General features: G+C 46.5%; 1 protein-coding gene across 1 annotated transcript in view; it reads left to right on the top strand.

Moving 5' to 3' along the window:
• The window catches only part of SMC3 (structural maintenance of chromosomes 3), a 789,692-nt gene that overhangs the window by 433,996 nt on the left and 334,947 nt on the right, over window positions 1–20,749 (top strand). Inside the window, exon 18 of the mRNA XM_085603430.1 lies at window positions 4,921–5,071. Within this exon, the coding sequence (XP_085459556.1) occupies window positions 4,921–5,071 (151 nt within the window). The remainder of the gene's footprint in view (window positions 1–4,920; window positions 5,072–20,749) is intronic.

The following is a 20,749-nucleotide window of genomic DNA, read 5'->3' as shown; positions in this document are numbered from 1 at the left end:
GGGCCTTAAGCGTGCAATTTAACCAAAGGTGCTCCCTTCCCCAGTCTGGAACCTCAACATTGTTCTCATTAAAGTAATGGGGCCCCCTTTTGAGCCACTGCAAACATGTTCACTACAGTTCCTTTCTTGGAAGGGTGCCTTCCTCATAGCAATCACGTAACTCAGACGCACCAGTGAATTACAAACCCTAACACTTCTAGAAACGTTTTCAAAATCCACAAAGACAAAGTGCTTCTTAGAACCAGTCCTAAGTTTGTGCCCAAGGTGGTCCCCCCTTTCCATCTTAATCTATCGAGCTTCCAGCCTTTTTCCCCATCCTAATGGAGTGCTTCACAGGTGTGATATTTTGTGCTACGCAGACAGAACCAAATACTTTTGCAAACCAAAACAGTTGTTTTTGATAGCTTTCTCTCAGCCTCATAAAGGCCATGCCATTTCAAAGGCAGGGATTCCCAAGTCAGTCTTCAAATTCATCCAGACCTGCTGTGTTAAAGCGAAAAGGGCTCTACCTTCCTGCCCAAGGCCACATATCCACCCAGAGACACAGCGCTACTATGGCTTTCCTGGGAAATATACCCATGTCAGACATTTGTAGAGCCGCCACGTGGACCACTCCACGTACATTTACAAAACATTACTGTGTGGACATCCTGGCATGAGAGCAGGCCAGAATTGGCCAAGCTGTCCTCTGGAATTTGTTTCAGACCCATGCACCATACACTGCCTAGCCACCAGTTATGGGTTTGCTGCTTTACAGTTTACTCATAGCATGTGTATCTACAACCACACGTTATGAACAGAATATGTTACTTACCCTGTAAGCATCTGTTTGTTGCATGTAGTAGTGTAAATTCACATGCTTACGCCCTCCTCCCCAAAAGTCAGTAGTTATTGCAGATATCTTTCACTTTAAAATTATTGTTTTCTACGTGCATGGTTACTATTTCTTCTGTGCATAGTACTCCATATTTGCTCTCGCCTGTTTCACGAAAAACAATCTAAAAATGGAGTCTGTGACCTTGTGCATGTATGACCAGAGGAGCAGTCATCGAGACCTCATGACTCAAAACTCTTCTTCGAAGAAAAACAATTTGCAACGTTAGAGCCCAGCACTAAAGGGCAGGAATATGCACAGCATGTGAATCTGCAGTACTACATACAACAAACAGATCCTTACAAGGTAAGTAGCATTTTCCATTTTTTCATTCATAAGAAATGCATAATATGGGTGTATAGAGAAGCGCAACACAAACTTTTATAGAAACTTATATAAGTCCTGAAGAAAAGAGTTACGGCCATTCTGTTAACAACACCAATATTTATAAAAGGAAAATTCAATTGCAAGACCGCAGCACAGAAGCCAATCTTTACCATTTTTTATATAGAAGAAAACCAAAGCACTTGTATAGTGTCAAACAATAGTATAAGGTTGAAACAGTAAAGATTTAGTTTGAATAAAAGTATATTTTATTAACAAAGTAAGCGATCTTGTGTTCTTACATTCCACTTTTACAGATTCTTTCTTCAGACAGCCGACACCTGTCATCACTACGTGACTTTTTCCAAGGCTGTGATAATTTACAATGAAATACAAATTAAAGCAAGTCTTAATGTATAAAGGATGAAAAATGAAGAGAAAATAAATAGTATGCACATGATGTAAGAAAAATCTGAATGAAGAACAGGGACCAGCAAAAAAATCAGGAAAGTTAATGTATGTAGATTTGGTTTGGATTGAAATATAGAGATCTAGATAGTGACATTATCAAGCCAACACCAGTGACTCGATATACAAATGTGAAGAAATCCATGTTGAGAGAAACTTTAGCGTACAATTCTGTTACTGTCCATAATCCATAGAAAAGAAAAGGTCTCTGTCTCTGATGCCGGAAAAATCTTGTATTCTGAGCAAGAAAAACCATGTGTAAAAGTGTGTCCATCTCCAGAATAAAGAGAAGTGTCAAAGTTGGAGACAAGATAATCTCCTTAGACCAACCATAAAAAAAATATACAAAAAAGCAGTCAAAAGGTTCTTGCAGCCAGATTCGGATGTCATCTGTGATGGTCTGCACCAAATCCCTTTGGAAATACCCTCCCACACCATGTGTAGTCGCATACAGTACAACTAATAAAAGAAAGAGATGGGGCTGAGTGGCAGAAAGAGGCAGAATGTATATGTCTTTAGTGAATCTTTGTTGTAATCTCTAGGGTAGTAGCAGGTATCCGAGTCTAAGACACAGTAGTCTTAAGAGACCAACCTTAAATTAGTGTAAGTAAGCAGTCACAAGTTCTTCTGAAACGATACAGACGTACTCTGTAATGGTGTGCCACAGATCCCCTGTGAGTGGCTCCTCCACATGATGTGTCGTAGTACATGACACAGCTAGTGAAAGAAAACAAGGGCCTAGTAGGTGCACAGAAACAGTATGTATACGTCACATAATCCATCATTCTCAGCACAAATTTAGATAACCAAAATAAATCTATTACATTTAAACAATAATAATGAGCGAGCAGTTGATGCCGCCTGTAGTAAGGTGTGTTAAGAGACCACTGAGCGGTTAAAGACAAAAGTAATATAGGCAACTAAGTCATATGTCAAATGACCTGGTAAGGGGATTTGTAACCTCAAAATCGACTAACCCCTAACATAAAGTTAAAGGTGGGCTTATCCATGAGATAGTGGAAACAAAGAATCTTGAGTATTGGTGCAAAATTCGCCCTGGAACACATCTTGTTCCAAACTGCAGGAGGAAAATGAACAATGACATTAAATTGAGTGGCTGAAAGAAATACTGGTAGCTAAATCTTACCTATATATCAAAATCCTAAAGAAGACGTCCAACTATACAGAGTAATAGAATGGAGTCCATAATAAGCTCCTTTCTTGAAAGTAAAAGAGATTGTACCATCCTTATTATAAAAGTTAATGTTTATAGTAACCATAGATTAGGTAAAAAAATGAAGCCAGGTACGTGCCATAACGAGAGAAAAGCAAATATCACATCATCTCTTCTCTATATTCTGCTAGACTCAATGCATATTTTTATAGAAAAGCTCTACCCTATAAGCATATGTCATGATAAACATACCAAAATATTGTACTGGACAATGTTGTGAATAACAAAGTGTGTAAATGGAGCAAATTAGCTAATACTCGCTGGTTAAGAAACGAGTGCAGTACGTAAAACAGTAAAAGGCCCACATCTACAAAGAAACTTTTGAGGTAGCAGAATGCTTTAATAATTGGCGATAAGTGTTCCGTGTTCTTAAAGTCACAAGAAACATTGAGACTAAATTGACTTATTGGCGTGAACAGTGTCTCATAACAGACGTCTAGTTTAAATGCATGTTTAATCCATCACCTAAGGCCCCTTGTATGTATATATTACCTAAGATTCACAAGGGAGGTGACTTTCCCCTGGTAGGCCTATCATTTTCTGGCATAGGCTCACCAACAGAACATATTTCAGAGTACATAGATGTATTTTTACAACCTTTTGGTTAAAAATGTACCGTCTTACATACGAGACACGAAGGATCTTCTTAACAAACTGGAGGACATTGAATGGGCGGAGAAATTTTAGTTTGTGACATTGGACATCAGTTCGCTGTACAGGTGTATTCCTCTTGAAAAGGGCATATCAGCTCTTACATTTTGCCTTTCCAGTAGACGCTACACTTTATAAACATACATTAATACTCTTGGTTTTGACATGTTTAATACTTGAAAATAACATTTTTCTACATAACAGTGACTGGTATCTGCAAGCATTTGGCATTGACATGTATGGACTGCTTGCTCACCAGAGTTGAGTACGCAATATATTATATACTGGGGACGATATATTGACTTCCTGTTAACTGATATTTATTTTTTAATTCTCTCCACATTGCAAGCATGTCCTCTTCTTCAAGCATCTAATTTCTTCCTTAAATTCTCTCCACTTTGCAAGCATGTCCTCTTCTTCAAGCATCTAATTTTTCCCTTTTGGGCACATCTTAATATTGCTTATCCTGAAAATTATACTCTTCCTGGATCTCATACTTGTGCTTTGGATTTTAATGTGTAGTTATGATTATTCCTTGAACTTATCATTTTTGTTTCTCCTTTACTCTACATCTATCTGATGGGCCTGGTTTACTGTAGAGAATTGCTTAAATACATTGATTATTCCTTCAATTTGTGAGGGCAGAAATCCACACCGAATAATTGAAGTGTATCTTTCTTTTAGGAGTCTGTTTTAGTTAAAAAGGTCCAAATGTACAAAAGACATAAACCCCTCACTTCTGTACAAGTGCTTAGATCCCGCCTTCCTATGAACCTGAAAATGCAGTCTAACTATATACTGTTTAGAAGAAGTTTCATATTTCGTAAGCTGGCATACCTCTTGCACTGATGCATTATATAGAAAATGTTTACCTGTTAATAATGCAAGCAGTATAAATAATGAATACAAAATGAGCAATATTGTGTCAGAAATAAATACATTCAAATCTGGACTGATTAAAGAAAGGGTTTGCTTGTGTTATTGTTGTTCAAGGATCCTTCTAAAGGTCCTTGGCTAAGTGCTACCTAGGTCGGTTATACAGGTGCAAACTTGAAGTTATACAAAGATTAAATGAAGTGTTTGTTACTGAATACATCTTCATTTCTAAATGATGCTTCAGTTTCTTCAGTTTTGTGATGTTTCCTATTTTTGAAGTTAAACTAGAAGGACGGTAATGACATGTAGGTAAATATTCTCTACCATGGCAAAGGTGAAAATAGGTTGAAGACCGCCATCCCCAGCCCACACACCCCCGCCCAAATAAGTGCTTGTGGAAAAGGTAATTTAGATCTGAATATATTTGTTTTTTTAAACCTTTACATATTTTTTATCAAGCCATTTTTCCCAAAATATTGTTTTCTGTTTTCAGGATGCTATCCCTATGATTAGTAAACTGAGGTACAACTCAAGATTTGACAAAGCTTTCAAGCATGTGTTTGGGAAAACACTGATTTGTCGTAGCATGGAAGTATCTACACAGCTTGCTAGAGCTTTCAATATGGACTGTATTACTTTGGAAGGTAAGTGCATTGATCTTAAAAAGCCATTATCTTAAAATGTATGAGTTGCTTCCTTTATCAATTACATAACTCCACCTGCAGGTTTGTTTATTTTACAGTCTCGATAGCTATCTGTCTGAACAAAGAAGCATAAAATGGGCACCAGAGAGACCCAGCTGCACCACTGTAATTACCAGTGCAGCTAGTACATTAGATGCTAGCTAGGCATACCACAGACATCTGTCCCATTTTTCCATTAACTATGGACACCTGGACTATCTGTTTTTGAATGTATACTCAACTAACACAGTATTTATTCCAATGGGATTAATCTCATGGAACCTCAAAAAAATCCAGGAGTTTATTATCTGGGTTCACTCAATCGAAGCATCACAGTTATGAACCTACATGTTGGAAGAAATTGGTGGCTTGGAATCTGTGATCACAAGCAGAGCAACTACATCTCCACTGTGGCAGTCAAAACAGATCCTGTAACTCCTTATTTCAGTTATCTAATGCAGTCCGCTTTGTGTCCATGTTCTTCTGGAAATAGAAGAGGGGCAACCCCAGCTTCTCCTCCGAGCTGCAATGACCGCTTTTCCTCTGTGAACACTCCATTATAAGAGCCTGTCTTAGGACTCCATGGTCCTGCCCTGGGATGACTTACACATATACCGGGGGAAGTCTGGCTTTGCCATTACTTTAAATTGCAAAGTTTAAACTGCTCTTCCATCCTGCAAATGGCAGGCTGGAAGTCTCGTTTTACTCCCAGGGTGTCACAACCACTGCTACAATCCCTAGGTAGCCCCTCTAACATACATGCCCTGGGTACCCTTGGTTCCATTTACTACAGACTTAAAGGTAAGTTAGCTTAGCCAATTGGGTATGAGCCTATTTGGCATACCTGTTTTAAGGGTAAGGGCAACGAACTGATGTCTGGTTAGCAGGCCTCAGTCACTCTTGAGTCCAAAAACCAGCAGCATCAGTCCAAAAACCTGTGAGTGACAATAGAAAAAAGGCAGTTCCTTACATGAGCCCCCCACCCACCTTCAGACGAAAGGTGATAAGCAACTAAACTTTATCCTGGTAGTTCTCATCATCTAAGTGGAAGAACCTGGCAAGTCCATCTGCATTGGCATGGTCAGTTACTGGTTTGTGTTCTACTGTAAAGTCCAAACCCTGTAGGAAAATGAACCACCTCAACAATTTGGGGTTCTCTACTCTCATCTGCATCAGCCACTTGAGGGATCTGTGGACGTTTAGAACTCTGAAGTGAGTTCCAAACAGGTAGGGCCTCTGCTTCTTCAAGGACCAAACCTCAGCAAAGGTCCCCTTCTCAATGGCACTCCAACACTGCTCTCTGGGAAGGAGATGCCTGCTAATTAAGGTAACTGGCTAATCGTGGCCCAATCATTTACTTGTTGCAACACTGCCCCAATCCCATCTTCAGAGGTATCGGTCTAAACAATGAATTCCTTACTAAAGACATGTGCTGAGCACAGAGCTTCCTTCAGGTTGTCAAAAGCCTTCTGATACTGCTTAGTCAAGATAACCTTTCTGGGATGTTTCTTGGAGGTCAATTCAGTTAGTGGATCCTCTATGGTACCATAACCCTTTACAAATCTCCTGTAGTATCCTGTCGGGCCAAACAAGGCTTTGACTTGGGCATGGGTCTTTAAAGGTTACCAGAACAGAATTGTCTGGATCTTGGGCTAGAAAGGTTGTACATGACCTGCACCAACTTGTCAGCCCAAGTACACAACAGAACCGTCACTATTTGGCACTTACTCACCTTGACAGGCAGGCCTGCCTGCTGCAGGCCATGAAACGCTTCATTGAGGTGGACCAGGTGATCCTCCCAGATAGAGCTAAATACAGCTATGTCATCAATATAAACTGAACTTACACTCTCCAGACCTGAAAGTAGTCTATTTTACAACCTCTGGAAGGTGACAGGTGCATTTTTCAACTGAATTGAAAGTTGCCTTCAGATGTAGAAAAAGCAGACCTCTCCTTGGGCGAGGACTATCTGTTAACCTGAGGTCAGTTTAAAGGTGCTTGAATATTTGGCTCTTCTCACTCTATCAGGAAACTCATCAGCTTTTGGTATGGGGTGGCATCAGACTCTGTGACTTCATTGAGGCCCCTATAGTTGACACAGAACCTCATCTCGGGTTTCCTACCTTTGGGTTTGTGCTTGGGCACCAGTACCACTGGGCTGGCCCATGGACAACTGGAGGGCTCAATCACCCCAGTTCCAGCATCTTAGGAACCTCAGTTTTGATGATGGCTTTGACCTGGTCAGACAGCTTGTACATTTTGCTCTTGACAGGTTAGCTGTCTCTGGTGTCCACATCGTGGGTACACCATGTCGTCAGACCTGGAGTCAGAGTGAACAGTCCAGCGAACTGTCTCTGTAACTGATACCGGTCCCTTTGTTGTTGTTCTGTCAAGGTGGAGGAGGGCAATACTCCTGCCATACTTCCATCCTGGGTATTAGATGACAAGAGGTCAAGTAGCGTTTCACACTCTTCTTCCTCTCCTCCATCTGCCACCACCAACATGGTGCGGTCTGCCTTGTTATGGTGCAGCTTGAGACTGTTCTCTTGGATGACCGTGCGAGGCCTTCTGGGATGACCCAGTCCACAAAGTAGGTGACTTCCTCCTTTGTCTTTATGTTGGGGTGTGTCCCAGTACACTTGTCATGCAGTGACCTGAGTGCCACTGGCTCCAAAACCCAGGCCAGTTGTCCTGGCTGGTACTCAACCATAAAGGACTTCTGGTCATACCAGTGCTTCACAAGCTCCTTGCTGGCCTCCAAATTTGAATTCCCTTCTTTGTGTACTCAGCCAAGCCCAAGCACATTGTCTACTATGTCCTACTTGGGTTCCTTGAGTGGTCTCTCCCAAACCCCCCAGCAACCAAGCTTAGTGGACCTCCTACAGGATGTACAAAGAGTAGCTCAAAGGGACCAAAGCCAATTCCTTTTGGGGAGATCTCTTTGTATACAAGTAGTAGGCATGGCAGAAGGACATCCCATCTCCTCCTGAGTTTCCCAGGTAATCCCAGGATCATGTTGTTCATGGTCTTGTTGATCCTTTTAACTAGGCCATTTCCTTGGGTATGGTAGAGGTTGGTGAACTTGTAAATCAATCCGCACTCATCCCACATGGCTTTCAGATAGGCACCCATTAAAGTCGTGCCTCTATCTGAGATTACCTTCGAAAGGAACCGAACCCTGGTGAAGATTCCAAGGAGGGCTCTAGCTGCTGCAGGGGCAGTGGCTGTCCTAAGGGGAAGAACTTTAGGGTATCTGGTGGCAAGGTCCACTACTAGCAAGATAAATCCATTCCGTGAGGCTGCTGAGGGAGGTCTAGGGGACATCAATGTCAATCCCCACCCTTTCAAAGGAATTCCCACCACAGGTAGTGGTATAAGGAAAGCCTTCTGGTTTTTCACCTTGCCTTCCCACTGGCTTGGCAGTTCGTGCAGTAGTGAAAAAGCTTGTTGACCTTCTCAGAATGCTGGGGCCAATAGAAGTGATTGACCAGCCTCTCCCAAGTATTGGTCTGCCCCAGGTGTCCAGCTAAGGGTGTGTCATGGGCCAATTTAAAGAGGAACCTGCTGAGGAACCACCAGTCTCCTGAATGCCCCTGGTTTTGGGTACCTTGGCTGAGCTGTTCAGTAACCCCTTCTCCCAGTATACATTATGGGTACCACTGGTGTCCTCTTGTTCCTACCTGACAGCCAAATGTTGCAGGTCTCCTAAAGTAAAGCAGGTCATTTGTCCATTACTCAGATCCACCATAATGAGACCTCCTGTCCCATGAAGTTCTGCCAGCTCTGGCAAGTTTTCTGGTGCACGCTTTTCTGCGATCAACAGTCTTTTCCCCTGGGAGGTTGGGCTCCTTCTGGGCCTGTGTACCTTTTGGAGGCTGGGCAGCCAAACTTTCTGCTTCAGGGACCTGGTCCATTGTTTGAGGCTCCAGGATCCCTTGACTCTCTTTCCAGGCCTTCTGTACTCTTGTGGTTAACTCAAATCATCTCAGGTAGACCTATCATGGCTGCATAGGTCCTCCTCTCTTCTGCTTCCTCCTCTCTACTGCTTCCCAAGTAGGGGTTTTTAAGCCATTCCCCTGCAAGCACTCTACGGGGATGGTAGGGAACACAGCTACTTTCTTTGGGCCTGTAACTCCTCCCCACTCAAAATCAACCACAGCCAAAGGGTGTGACTCAGCATTGGCAATCTCGTGCACCCTTCCTCTGGTAGGGTCTGGGGAAACCAGTTTGGCCATAACCATGGTCACACTCGCAAGTGTATCCCTTAGATCCTTCACCGCCACCCCATTGATTTGTGGCCATTGTTGTTACTTCTCCATACTTTGAGGCCAGTGAGCCTAAGGTTTAATGTTCTCCCCACCCAAGGACACTAAGCTGGCCTCTGTGTATATTTGGGCTCTCTAGGGACAATCTCCCACCGCACCCCTACACTGGCCAAACCCTTTCACTGGTCATAGATGCTGGTCCAACTTCTGAGTGACTATTTGTCAAAATGTGATCCTTAACAGTCAAATTGTAGAACCCTTCAAATGTGTCTACTTTGTTGCCTTTAATCCAACGATCTAGTGCCTTAACTGAAGTGTCAACAACATCAACCAATGTTTGTGTTGCTCCCCCCCCCCATGTGTTGTCCTAAGTTTCTGTCTATATTCCACAGGAATGAGACCAAACAACATCACTAGTGACTTACAGGTAAGTTAGATAAGCCAATTAGGTATGAGCCATTTCGACATATCTCTTTAATGGTAAGGTCACAGGCTCTGAGATCTCGTTAGCAGGCTTCAGTGCACTCTGAGTTGAAAAACCAGCACCTTCAGTCAAAGAACATGGGTTGACTATACAAAGAGAGGCATTTCCTTGCATGCCTTTCTGACACTATCTCTCCTGCCTTAAGTTCTGAAGAAAATAAAGAAAAATGGGCCAATGACATTCTAGTGGCCCCTGATTGGGCCAAGAGAGTGTGGTACTCATAACTATTGGGCACCGACAGCTATTGGGCTGTCCCTTCATGAGGACCTCCTGTCTTAGCCGCAGGGCGGGCCCTCCACCTGCATCTACTCTATGCAATCTACACCCCCATACTTTTATTTGCCACCTGAAGTGCAGGATGGTCTGTGCTGTTTCCATGATCCCAGAGGGGTCAGGGTTGTCCTGTTCAGTGGTTGCCAGAAACCATTTGCAGGTCCTACACTGTGTTACTGTCCTACCCCACTTTTTTCGAGGCAAATTTGTGCTGAGGACTCTAGGGACCTTCTTTCAAAAAACTTGTGACGCCGTTCCAGGTTGGGCAATCCATCACTTTACTAGCATTCTTTGGAACCCCTCGAAAGCGGAAGAGAGACTGCATCTTTGGGTCCCCAAAAGAGCCTTACGTTTTACGTTGATTGTACCAAGGATTATCAACTGGGAACACTACAATTTTGACATCCAGTTTTGATGGGAAGGGAACTTGCAAGACTTTTATTCTGAACCAACTCCACAGACCCTTCACCTTGGGGAGACACTGCTTTTGTATTTATTCTAAGGTGAGCTAACTGGGATTAGAAATATTTATCAGAAGAACAAGTAACTTCCCTTCAGTAATGCTCTTTCTGATAGAGTTTCTGTCAAACTGCGGATTCCTCACTGAGCTCCCTGTTCTATGGAGTGCTTTTTTAACATCTAAAAAAGTCCAAAGTTAGTACTCCGCACACTGTTGGCAAGAAGTGCTCATTCTCCGCGTCGGAGGGCACGCAAAGGGAAACGCTAGAAAAAAGTCTGTACGCTGAGGTGGTGCGTCTATATGACTCAGCTCTGTCACTTTTGCTGCGGCAGTGTGGAGTCGCACAATGTCACATAGCAGTGTCTTGGAACAATGCTGCAAAATACTCAGGAATCACTATATTGTCTGGGGCACATTCTAAGTGAGGAGTCTGTGGTTAGAGTATCCACGAGAAAGAGCATTACCAAAGGTAAGTGATTAGTTCTTCGAGGCAAAACAGTCCTTTAAAGGACGGTCGATATGACAGCGGTGTATTACATCCAGAAGTAAGTGGAGACTCAGTAGTTTTAGCTCTCAGAGCTAGCCCTATGGATCTGGTATTTGGCCGTCTGAATCGCGCTTCTCTTCTAGGGGAGCATCTGCCCATGGCGTGAAATTATTTTGCTGGTCTGTTGAGCAGGGCGCATCACCATGTCCATAAATTGGAGATGAATACCAAAACACTTTATAAATACCTTTGTAGGCAGCGTACTCCAGCAGTTGATCTGTTCACCACTACGCAAAATGAAGAACTAAACCTCTAGTTACACACAGACCATTGGCATAGCACTATAGAAGAAATGATCAGAGATGTTTGCCTAAGCTTTTCCTTCACTTTCTGTGATCCCATAATTTGTCTGGAAAATGAGACCAGTATCAATGATAATCATTCTCGTGTACCAACATGGGCAAGGCAACCTTGGTTCTCAATGCTTCTAGAAATGGTGTATCCCCATGCAAAGCTGCTGCTAAGACCATATAGCCTGACTCCGCATCAGGGTTGGCTCAGGCATCAAGACCTCAGCACCTGAACCTGGCAGTTTGACATGTGAAGTGTTGGAGTTGGTTACCTTAAACCCCTAGCAGAGTGTATGCCAGTCCTTGTTGAGGCATGTAAACCCACAACATGTGCATGCTGTGCTGCAATATGTAAAGAAATGTGTTGACTACTGTGTGGTGCAACACACAAATCCCCTTAAAGCACCTATTGAGGACCTCACCAGCTTGAAGTTGTATTTTTGCGTTTGTAGAAAGCAGGATTGGCATACACTTCTATTTGTTTGCATTTACCTGCAGTGGTAACAAACTTTTAAAATCGAGAACATTTATCTATTTTTATAAATACCCGAGGTCCAGACCTTTATGGAGGGCCTGAAACGTCAAATGATTTTGAGAGCGTCTTCGGCACCAGCCTGGAATGTCAATACAGTCCCGATGAGGCTGATTGGTCCTCCTTTTGAACCTTTATAGACTTGTGATCTTGTCTTGGAAAGTCTGTTTGCTGGGAAATGCCCTTTCCTTGAGCTGCAAGTGAAACAGTGAAAGAACCTTTTATTCAAGTTTACAGCGATAAAGTTGTATCTGATAGAGACTACTAGCCGCAGATTCCTTAACGTAGAATTATCTCCAGGCGTGAGACCGGACCCGGAAAACTTTCTTTGCCCCAGCATCTCTGCACGCCTGTGGGCGGTACCACGCAACTCTGCCCTGACGTCGCCCGCGGGCGTGACGTCAATGAGGTCACATAAGCCCCACCCGGTGCGCTGACATCAGTTTCCTTCTTTTCCGCGTGCAACGCGGATCCGGATCATGTTCCTATCCTGTTTTCAGGCCTTCTTTTTCACGCTTTTGCGTGGGGGGACAGTGTGCGAATGCCTTCGGGCTTTAAGGCATGCTCGTCTTGCGTGCGTCAGATGTCGGTGACGGACCCTCATCCTATTTGTATGTGGGGTTTGGGCGAGCACCATGATTCCACGGACTCCGACGCTTGCCAGCATCTGAAGCCCAAGTCCCGGATGAAGCTTCTCTCAGCCCGGTTGTCCAGATCTGGGTCCCCCCCGCGTCCGTCCCCTGCGGAAGGGTCCAGGAATCGGCGCTTCCGATTCCGGCATCGCCCGTCACGGAGGCCCCTAGGGCATCGCTCGCCCATCTGTAAGTCTCTTAGCTTGTCTCCGAGGCCTGGTCCCCGCTCTGCGGAGGGCGCGGTTTCTCCGCGGAACATGCGGCCTCATTCGCCGCCACCATACCGGCCGTTTCCTGGCGCCGGGGCGACTAGGGCCCAAATGGAGGCCTATACTGCGGCTCTGCAGGCTTCCTTGGCCCCTCCTCCTCCTCCTCCTCTTCCTGGGACGCCCGCGGATCCCTAGCCACGTGTGGGGCCTTCCGCGGCATCGCCGGCGGCTCCGGCCCTAGCGCTGACTGGTTCGGCTTCAGGCTCTGGAGGTGTGGTGTCGGGTTGCGGCCTTACGGGGTTCCCTTCTTCCGCCCACGGCACCTCTGCCTCGCCGCAAACCCCCAAGGGGGTCCCTGTGGTGTCGCGGGGGCGCCGGGACTCGTGGCTCACCCACGGGTCCTCCTCGGTCTTCTGGGCAGGCGGCGGCCTGGCTGGCTAGGGGCCGGGGCGCTTCCCCGGGTCCCTCTCGCCTCTCCACGCAGGCAGCTGCTTCGTTGGAGGTCGAGTCGGCGCCGTTCTTTCGCCGCCCCAGAGCTAGCCCCGCTCCATTCTCCTAGGGTGCAAGTGGTGGATGAGGTCATCTTGGCATCCCCTCCGGTGCCGGAAGACCTCACGCCGGTGCCTGTGGCGGACTCCGCCGTGCCGGCGTCGGGTCGTCGACTCGACTCCGGAGGACCCCTCCTCCCCAAATTTTTGTCTCTTCTTCCCCGGAGACGGGCCGTCGCTGCTTTTTCCCCGGCGTCTTCCAGGGGGGGCTCCTCGCTGTCCCCGCAGCCACAGCCTTCCCCAGAGGCACCTCAGGTTCCCCACTTGTCCATCAATCTTCCACCATTCCGGGGCTGGCCATTTCTTCCTCCAGCTGGATTCAGGGATGGCCGGCTTAGTTTACAGCCGTCGCCCACAGATGAATTACTCACCCCCCCCCCCCCGCGACGCCCTACAGAGGCGTGTGTGGCCTTTGCCCCGGCTATTTCCACGGCCGCTGGCATTTTGCGCATGGGCGACCTTGCCACCTCACTTCCTATGGACCATTTGCTGGAGGTTCTCCACCAGGGCTCTGATGGACGGGAGCTGCTTCTTCCCTTCGAAGCTTCGCTCCATAATTCTCTTCTGGGGGCATCCTGCCACGGGGGATCCGGTGCCCTAGTCGCTCCTCCACCGCCACCATCCTGCTCCGCATGTCCCAGTCTGCCTTTCTTTCTACCCTTCTACTCTGGGCCCTCTTTTGCAGACTGCTTTTCCCTCCTTACCTTTGGTGGTGTTTCCTCCGTCACGGGAGGCCCGCTGGTTAGATTCCTGGGGGCGGAACCTCTTTGCTTCTTCTAGTGCTGCTTTGCGAGCGCTTAACACGCTTTGTGTGTTGGCCAGGGCTACTTCCAGCTTGTGGGACTCTGTGGAGTCTCTTCTGTCTCTCTGGAGGGTGTCTATGCTGAGCTGCGACGCCATGTGATGGATGGCCGTGAGCTGGCCACGTTTATTCGTCGATTGGCCCTGGATGTTTCTGATGCTCTTGGCCGCACGATGGCCAGTTCCGTAGAATCTGCGGCTATTAGTCTGTATCAGATGTACAAGTTACTTACCTTCGGTAACGATGTATCTGGTATAGACGATTCAAGCTGCAGATTCCTTCACGACCCGCCCTTCCTCCCCGTTCTGCGAGGACCTTTCCTGTGGTTTTCTGGACTCGCCTCCCTCCATGTGGCTTGTCTCCTGTGGGTGTCCGCTTCGCTTCTGCCCGGACAGGATACTTGGTTCTGCTTGATTGTTCCACCCCTTCCCTTCTGATAGGTCGGTTGGTTCCTGTGTAGTGGCCTGCTTTTACTCTTCTCTGTTTTACTTGCTTGGGGTTTCTGCTTCCTTTGCAGTCCTCTACACTGTTGTTTTTTTTGCCTATACCTCTGCTTTTTCGCTTCTTTCGGGGATGCGGCTCACCTTGGTGGTGTTGTCTGGGGGTGAATTGCTGTTCCTCCTTTGCTCCGGGCTTGTTACCCTTCACTGTTGTGGATGGTGGTTGCAGTGTCTCCCTCTCTCTCCCTCTCTCTCTTTCTCTCTCTTTCTCTCTCTTTCTCTCTCTCTTTCTCTCTCTCTTTCTCTCTTTCTCTCTCTTTCTCTCTCTTTCTCTCTCTTTCTCTCTCTTTCTCTCTCTTTCTCTCTCTTTCTCTCTCTCTCTTCTCTCTCTCTCTCTCTCTCTCTCTCTCTCTCTCTCTCTCTCTCTCTCTCTCTCTCTCTCTCTCTCTCTCTCTCTCTCCCCTATTTCACATGCTCCTGCCTCCTGGGCGGATGTCGCCTTAGCTTGCAACGGTGTTCCTCAGAGCGGTGCTCTGCTCTTTCGCTGCTATGTCTTTCACCGCTATGGTCTTTTGTGCCTTAGTGCTTGGCACTTTTCCACCTGGTACAGTTCCTCTCCTTTCGTTTCTCTCTTTTCTGTTTCACTGGTTTTTCCCATACTCTCCACAGTTTTGTTTGTGATGGCTCCGCGTTGTTGCGCGGAAAAGTTCTCCGAAGAAAACTGATGTCAGCGTGCCGGGGTGGGGCTTATGTGACCTCTCTGACGTCACGCCCGTGGACGACCTCAGGGCGGAGCCGTGTGGTAGCACCCCCCGGCACGCAGAGATGCTTGGGCAAAGAAAGTTTTCCGGGTCCAGTCTCATGCCTGGGGATAATTCTACGTTAAGGAATCTGCAGCTAGAATCGTCTCTACCAGATACATCGTTACCCAATGTAAGTAACTTGTACATTAAGAGCCGTCTAGAGTGGTTTCCTTTTTCCATTTAAAGCAAACTGTAGAATTGAGGGCTCTACATTCACTGTGTGTCAAGAGAGCATTAATTGCTATATTGATAGAATAAAGCCAGTCCTCAGAATGAAACAATAGTGTGTTTTTATTTTTTGCAAAAACGGATTTAGTGCAACTTATTTCTTAGCAAGGTATTGATAGATAGATTGTTAGATATATCGAGGCATGTTATGGTATGGCGTAAGCATACATTATATGTAGTTCGTAAAGCACATTCCACTTTCTAGAAGAAGGCTACAATGGCTTTGTCAAGGAATGTTTCCACTGTAAACATCTGCAGGATTGCCACTCAGTCAACTCCACACATGTCCACCGAACACTACTGTGTGGAAATACAGACCCATCAGGACTCCTTGGATGGCCAAGCATTTTTAAGACTGTGAGAAAGTGGGTTTCTGTTGCAGTAAACCCCCCCCCCCCCCCCTTTTGGGTTTTTTTGGTTAACAGACTACTGATGCTCTTTGACTTGATGTGCTCTGGGGCCCTGCCAATCAGGACCCCAGGGCCTGTGTTCTTTCCCCAAAACATATCCCAATTGACAGCTTTGGCCACAAGTAGGTCCCTGGTAAATGGTACTTCATGTACCCAGGGGACTGTGACCAGAGAAGGCTCCTAATGGCTGTTGCACCAATTGTGCCACCCTTAGAGGCCCTGTACCCTGGCACACACACACTGCCTTTGCAGGCTGAGTGTCTGGGGGCAGAACAAAACAAAGAGACGACATGGCACACATCCCTGTGTGCCATGCCCACAAAACACTGCCCTGGCATACATCAGTCACCCCTCAAGCTGGGTGCCCTATGCCAGTGGTGAGGGTACAGGTGCATGAGCCCTGGACCCCTACAGTGCCCAGGTCAATTCTTGGGCCCTGTAAATGCAGTACTGCCATTAAGAGTATATGGTGCTGGGAGGTTGTCATTACGAACTCCACAGCACCATAATGGCTGCACTGAAGACTGGGAAGTTTGGTATCAAACATCTCAGCACATTAAACCCACACTGATGCCAGTGTGGGATTTAATGTAAAATGCTCGACAGAGGGCATCTTAGAGATGCCCCCTGAAACTCGACCAACTCCCAGTGACCTGACTGAGTGGCTGCACAGGCTGCCACCACCAGACATGTTTCTGGACCCCTGAGTCGAGAGATTGCTGCTCTCGGGGGCCTGAAACAATGCACATCCTGGGACGAGGTGCCAAGCCTCCTCCCCCAGGATGGACAGGGTTCACAATGGAGAAGCTTCAAAGGCATGCCGCCTTTGTGAGATTCTCCAGACCACTTGATGTACTCAGCAACTGGTCCCCACTGGTTCTACCCCCAACTTTAGGCGGGAGACCCTGTGGGAAAAACAAAGTGAGGAAGAGAGGTGTGCCCACCTCTGCCAACTCCACCCCTAAGGAGGGGGGAGGCGAGGTGAAGCACAACCTCGGGTCCCCGCCATCTTGAGGATGGGTTGACCCAGCCAACCAGGGACAGGCTCCTGCCCCCCTCCCACTGTAGAGTGGTAGAATAGAGGGTGTACCCACCCTAGGGAAGAGACCCATTGGTCCCTGCCCTTTACCTATCTGTAACGCCCCTAAATTTAGTATTTAGGGGCACCCTGAACCTTCCTTCCTCCGATCCAACAACCACAAGAAAAGAAGGACGAGAAGCCGTGCAGAGCTACCAAGAGGATGACGCCCACTGACTTGGCCCCAGCCCTACAGGCCTGTCTACCCACGAACCTGCTCCTGCAAAATCCCGGCGTGTCAGCGGCCAGCAACCTCAAAAACCCCGGAGGACCTGCCTGCATTCACTCTCCAAGCTGTTTCTCCCGGAACACCGGACGTGTTTGAACTGCAGCTTCTTGTGCCAGCCAGAAACCGTGAATCCAGCACACTCTGCACCCGCCGAGCCCGGCCTGTGTTTGAGTGAACAAACACCACAAGGAGGCACCCCCGGCGATCCTGACCCAAGATCCTGCGACCCCTGACCTGCCTCAAGCCTCTAGACGACGCCTGCAGCCTCAATCCAGGAGACCCCCTCTACCGCGACCAGAGCGGGTATGAAAATCCGACGTCTAAAGGCACCCCTGCACCCGACGCCCCACGGCCTTGTGTGCCCAACCCAGTGGTGCCTGAACATCGCTCTACATCCCAACTTACCCCTCAAAGTGGTGGTCACTCCTGGAAGATCTTCGTCCCCGAGCCTGCAGTGTTTCTTTGTCCCAGAGAATCTCCATTGAATTCAACAGGGCACCTGACCTCAAACTGCACCCTGCACCCGGCTGCCCTAGCGCCGCTGAGGGTGTCCCTTTGGTGCTAACTTGGTCCCCAACGTGCCCTGAGCTTAACCCAAGGAGCTTTGCTCCCACAACCTTGTGGCCTGCTTGCCAGCAGCCACCAACCGGAGTCCCCCTATCCCCCATAGGATAACATTGGGCTTCAACACTCTGCAGTTGGCCGCCCGAGTGCCACTGAAGGTGCAACAACAGTGCACCACTGACCCTGGGAGACCCCTGAGTCTAACCCCAGAACCCTAACTCAAAAGACTGATTACTTACCTTGAAACCGATAACTCATTTTTCCTCATAGGATAACATTGACACTCGTTCTCTCAAAAAGTTTGTCTCGACTTTTGAAAACTGCAAATATTCCTTAAAAATCAGCCGATTAACCAAAACGCATTTTCTCAACTGTTTTCAGGAAATGTCCCAGTGCTGAATCCAGGATCCAGCACTGAGTAAGAAAAAGTAACGATAACCTAACTTACCTGCTAAGTGAATTTCCTCCCATAGGATAACATTGATGATTCTATGTGAACGTTTTTAAGTGTCAACTTTTGAGATACAAGAATATTCTTTAAAAATCGTAACTCTACAAAAACATAATTACTTACCTGTTTTAAGTAGATGTCTCAGTGCTGAATGTAGGAGTCCAACACTGGATTACAAAAGTAACGCAAAAGTAACTTACCTGCTAAGTGAATTTCCTCCCATAGGATAACACTTCTGATTCTATGTGAAAAAGTTTGTCAACTTTTGAAATACAATAATATTCCTTAAAAATCATTCCTATAACCAAAACGCATTTACTCACCTGTTTTCAGTAAATGTCCCAGGGCTGAATCTAGGATCAAGTCCTGTGGTTAGAAAAGTAATCTGAAAAGTAATTAACTGCATTTTACTTAAAAAGCCCATTCAATTGAATGTACTATACCTGCAATGTGTTGCAAACTGCTTTCTTAAACCTGTAATCAAAACCAGTACCAGTTGTACTGCAATTCTGAACTGTGTTCAAAGAAGTCAATTACTACTGCAAAGTATTTATATGCTTTCCTGTACCAGGCTTGCTTGGTTCTAGAAATAAAACAGTATATTTTTTTTATACAGACAATTGGCCTAGAGTTAAGTTCTTGAGAGTGTGAGACTATTTGCTGACTGAGTGTGTACGTCAAATGCTTTACACTGTCCTCGGATACTGCCACAAATGGAATATTTGACCCTGAGCTTTAATGTTTCAGATTTACATGCAACCTCCCCTTGAAGTGAGCAATTAAATTAAATATTCATTATATGGTTGATATACGTATGCCTTCGCAATACACAGCACATTTCTTTTGTGCTCCTTCACTACACTGACCAAACATAGCTCTGGTAAAAACTGTCTAAAGTGGAGTTTTTGTCTTGATGCATTGTGAGCTAAGGGAGGCGTCACAACAGATATTTTGACTAAAAGGCTCGTCATACAAAAATAAGTTGCAAACGTCTGCGTCCAACTCTAGATGGTGGGAGCATGCAGAGTATGTGCTACTCCAGCTCTAAAACCTAAAAACAGATGGCTACAGGGTACGTAACGCTTTCCTTTCCACCTGCTTGAGTTTAATTCTGTAAGGAATGTCCAAACAAGTGACATTAGTTCTTTACCAATGTCTCACAGAGAAAGGTTGACATTAACGACTATCTTATTGACCGGTTACTAGAACGTATGTTAAAGATGTTGACATAGCCTTGCCATATTCTTACTGAAGTTCGGCTGGGGTCTGTTTTGATTGCAATATCTCTGATTTGCATTGGGCAGTGGCACCCTTTTAAGGTTCAACTATTATGGTGTTGGGTGACATCTGAGACTGATAGCCACAGATTCCTTACATTTGAATAATCCCCAGGTGCTAGACTGGATCTGGAATTTTCTGAGCAGCCCCATTCCATGCCTGTAGAAGGGCATTGTTCGGGTGCGTAAGGTGGTGTCTGGCTGGAAGTGACGTATGCCCTGCCTAAACAGGCTCAACCCCAGCACACTGACCTCAGTTCCTTCTTTTTCGTGCCATCAATGTGGATCCTGACAAGCTCCTCCCAGTCAATTCTTTACTTAATTTTTTTCGACCATTATGTCGAATTTTTCCAGTGTGCCTATTTTCCTGTTGGACTATGTTCCCGAATAAACAAATTGGTTTCAAGCTTTGTGGTTCTTGTCACAGGCAAATGTCTGTGACAGACACCCACTTGGTGTGTCTGGCGTACCTGGAATGTGACCACAACTCCACGGTCTGTACAGAATGGAGGACCATGAATCCTAAGGCCAACCATGAGCAGGCCATGAAGCTTTTGGCAGCTCGCCACATGACTCTTCGTTGCTCCAGTTCCCATTCATGGGTAGGTCCCGGGACTGCTCTCTGAGCCACTCGCACCAGTCATTGCAATCCTTGACTTCTTCAGGTAAGTCCCACAAGAAGCAATCCAAGAAGTTGAAACACTCTTTGACTTTTCCATGTTGGTCCCATTCATCGTACAACGCAAGGGAACAACGCCACAGATCCAGGCCCCCACTTCCAGGCTGTTCCTGTGGATCTTGCACTGGGTCTGCTCCACACTTTCCCAAAAGCCATAAGCCTCATTTTTTGGCAGTCTGACCCCTCCAAATTGCCTTCAGGCACCATGGGTTCGTAAGGGACTACGACTGTGGCTCTGCCTGTGAGTCTGCCCTAGACGCCAGTCAGGCACTCCGGATCTGTTGGTAGATCTGGATTGGCCCTGGCCGTGACTTTGCGGCCTCCTCCGTGTACAGTTCCAGTGGCACTGCTTCCGGCGCCACTGACACTGAACCCATCATGGTTCCCGACTCCGATACAGAGCTGGGCAGGCATCACCCAACGTCTGTTCCGATGCCG

This window comes from Triturus cristatus, chromosome 1_2 (genome assembly GCF_964204655.1).
Source record: "Triturus cristatus chromosome 1_2, aTriCri1.1, whole genome shotgun sequence".
Taxonomy (NCBI): domain Eukaryota; kingdom Metazoa; phylum Chordata; class Amphibia; order Caudata; family Salamandridae; genus Triturus; species Triturus cristatus.
The sequence above is the reverse complement of the archived record's forward strand: the minus strand, read 5'-3'. Positions and strand labels throughout refer to the sequence as shown.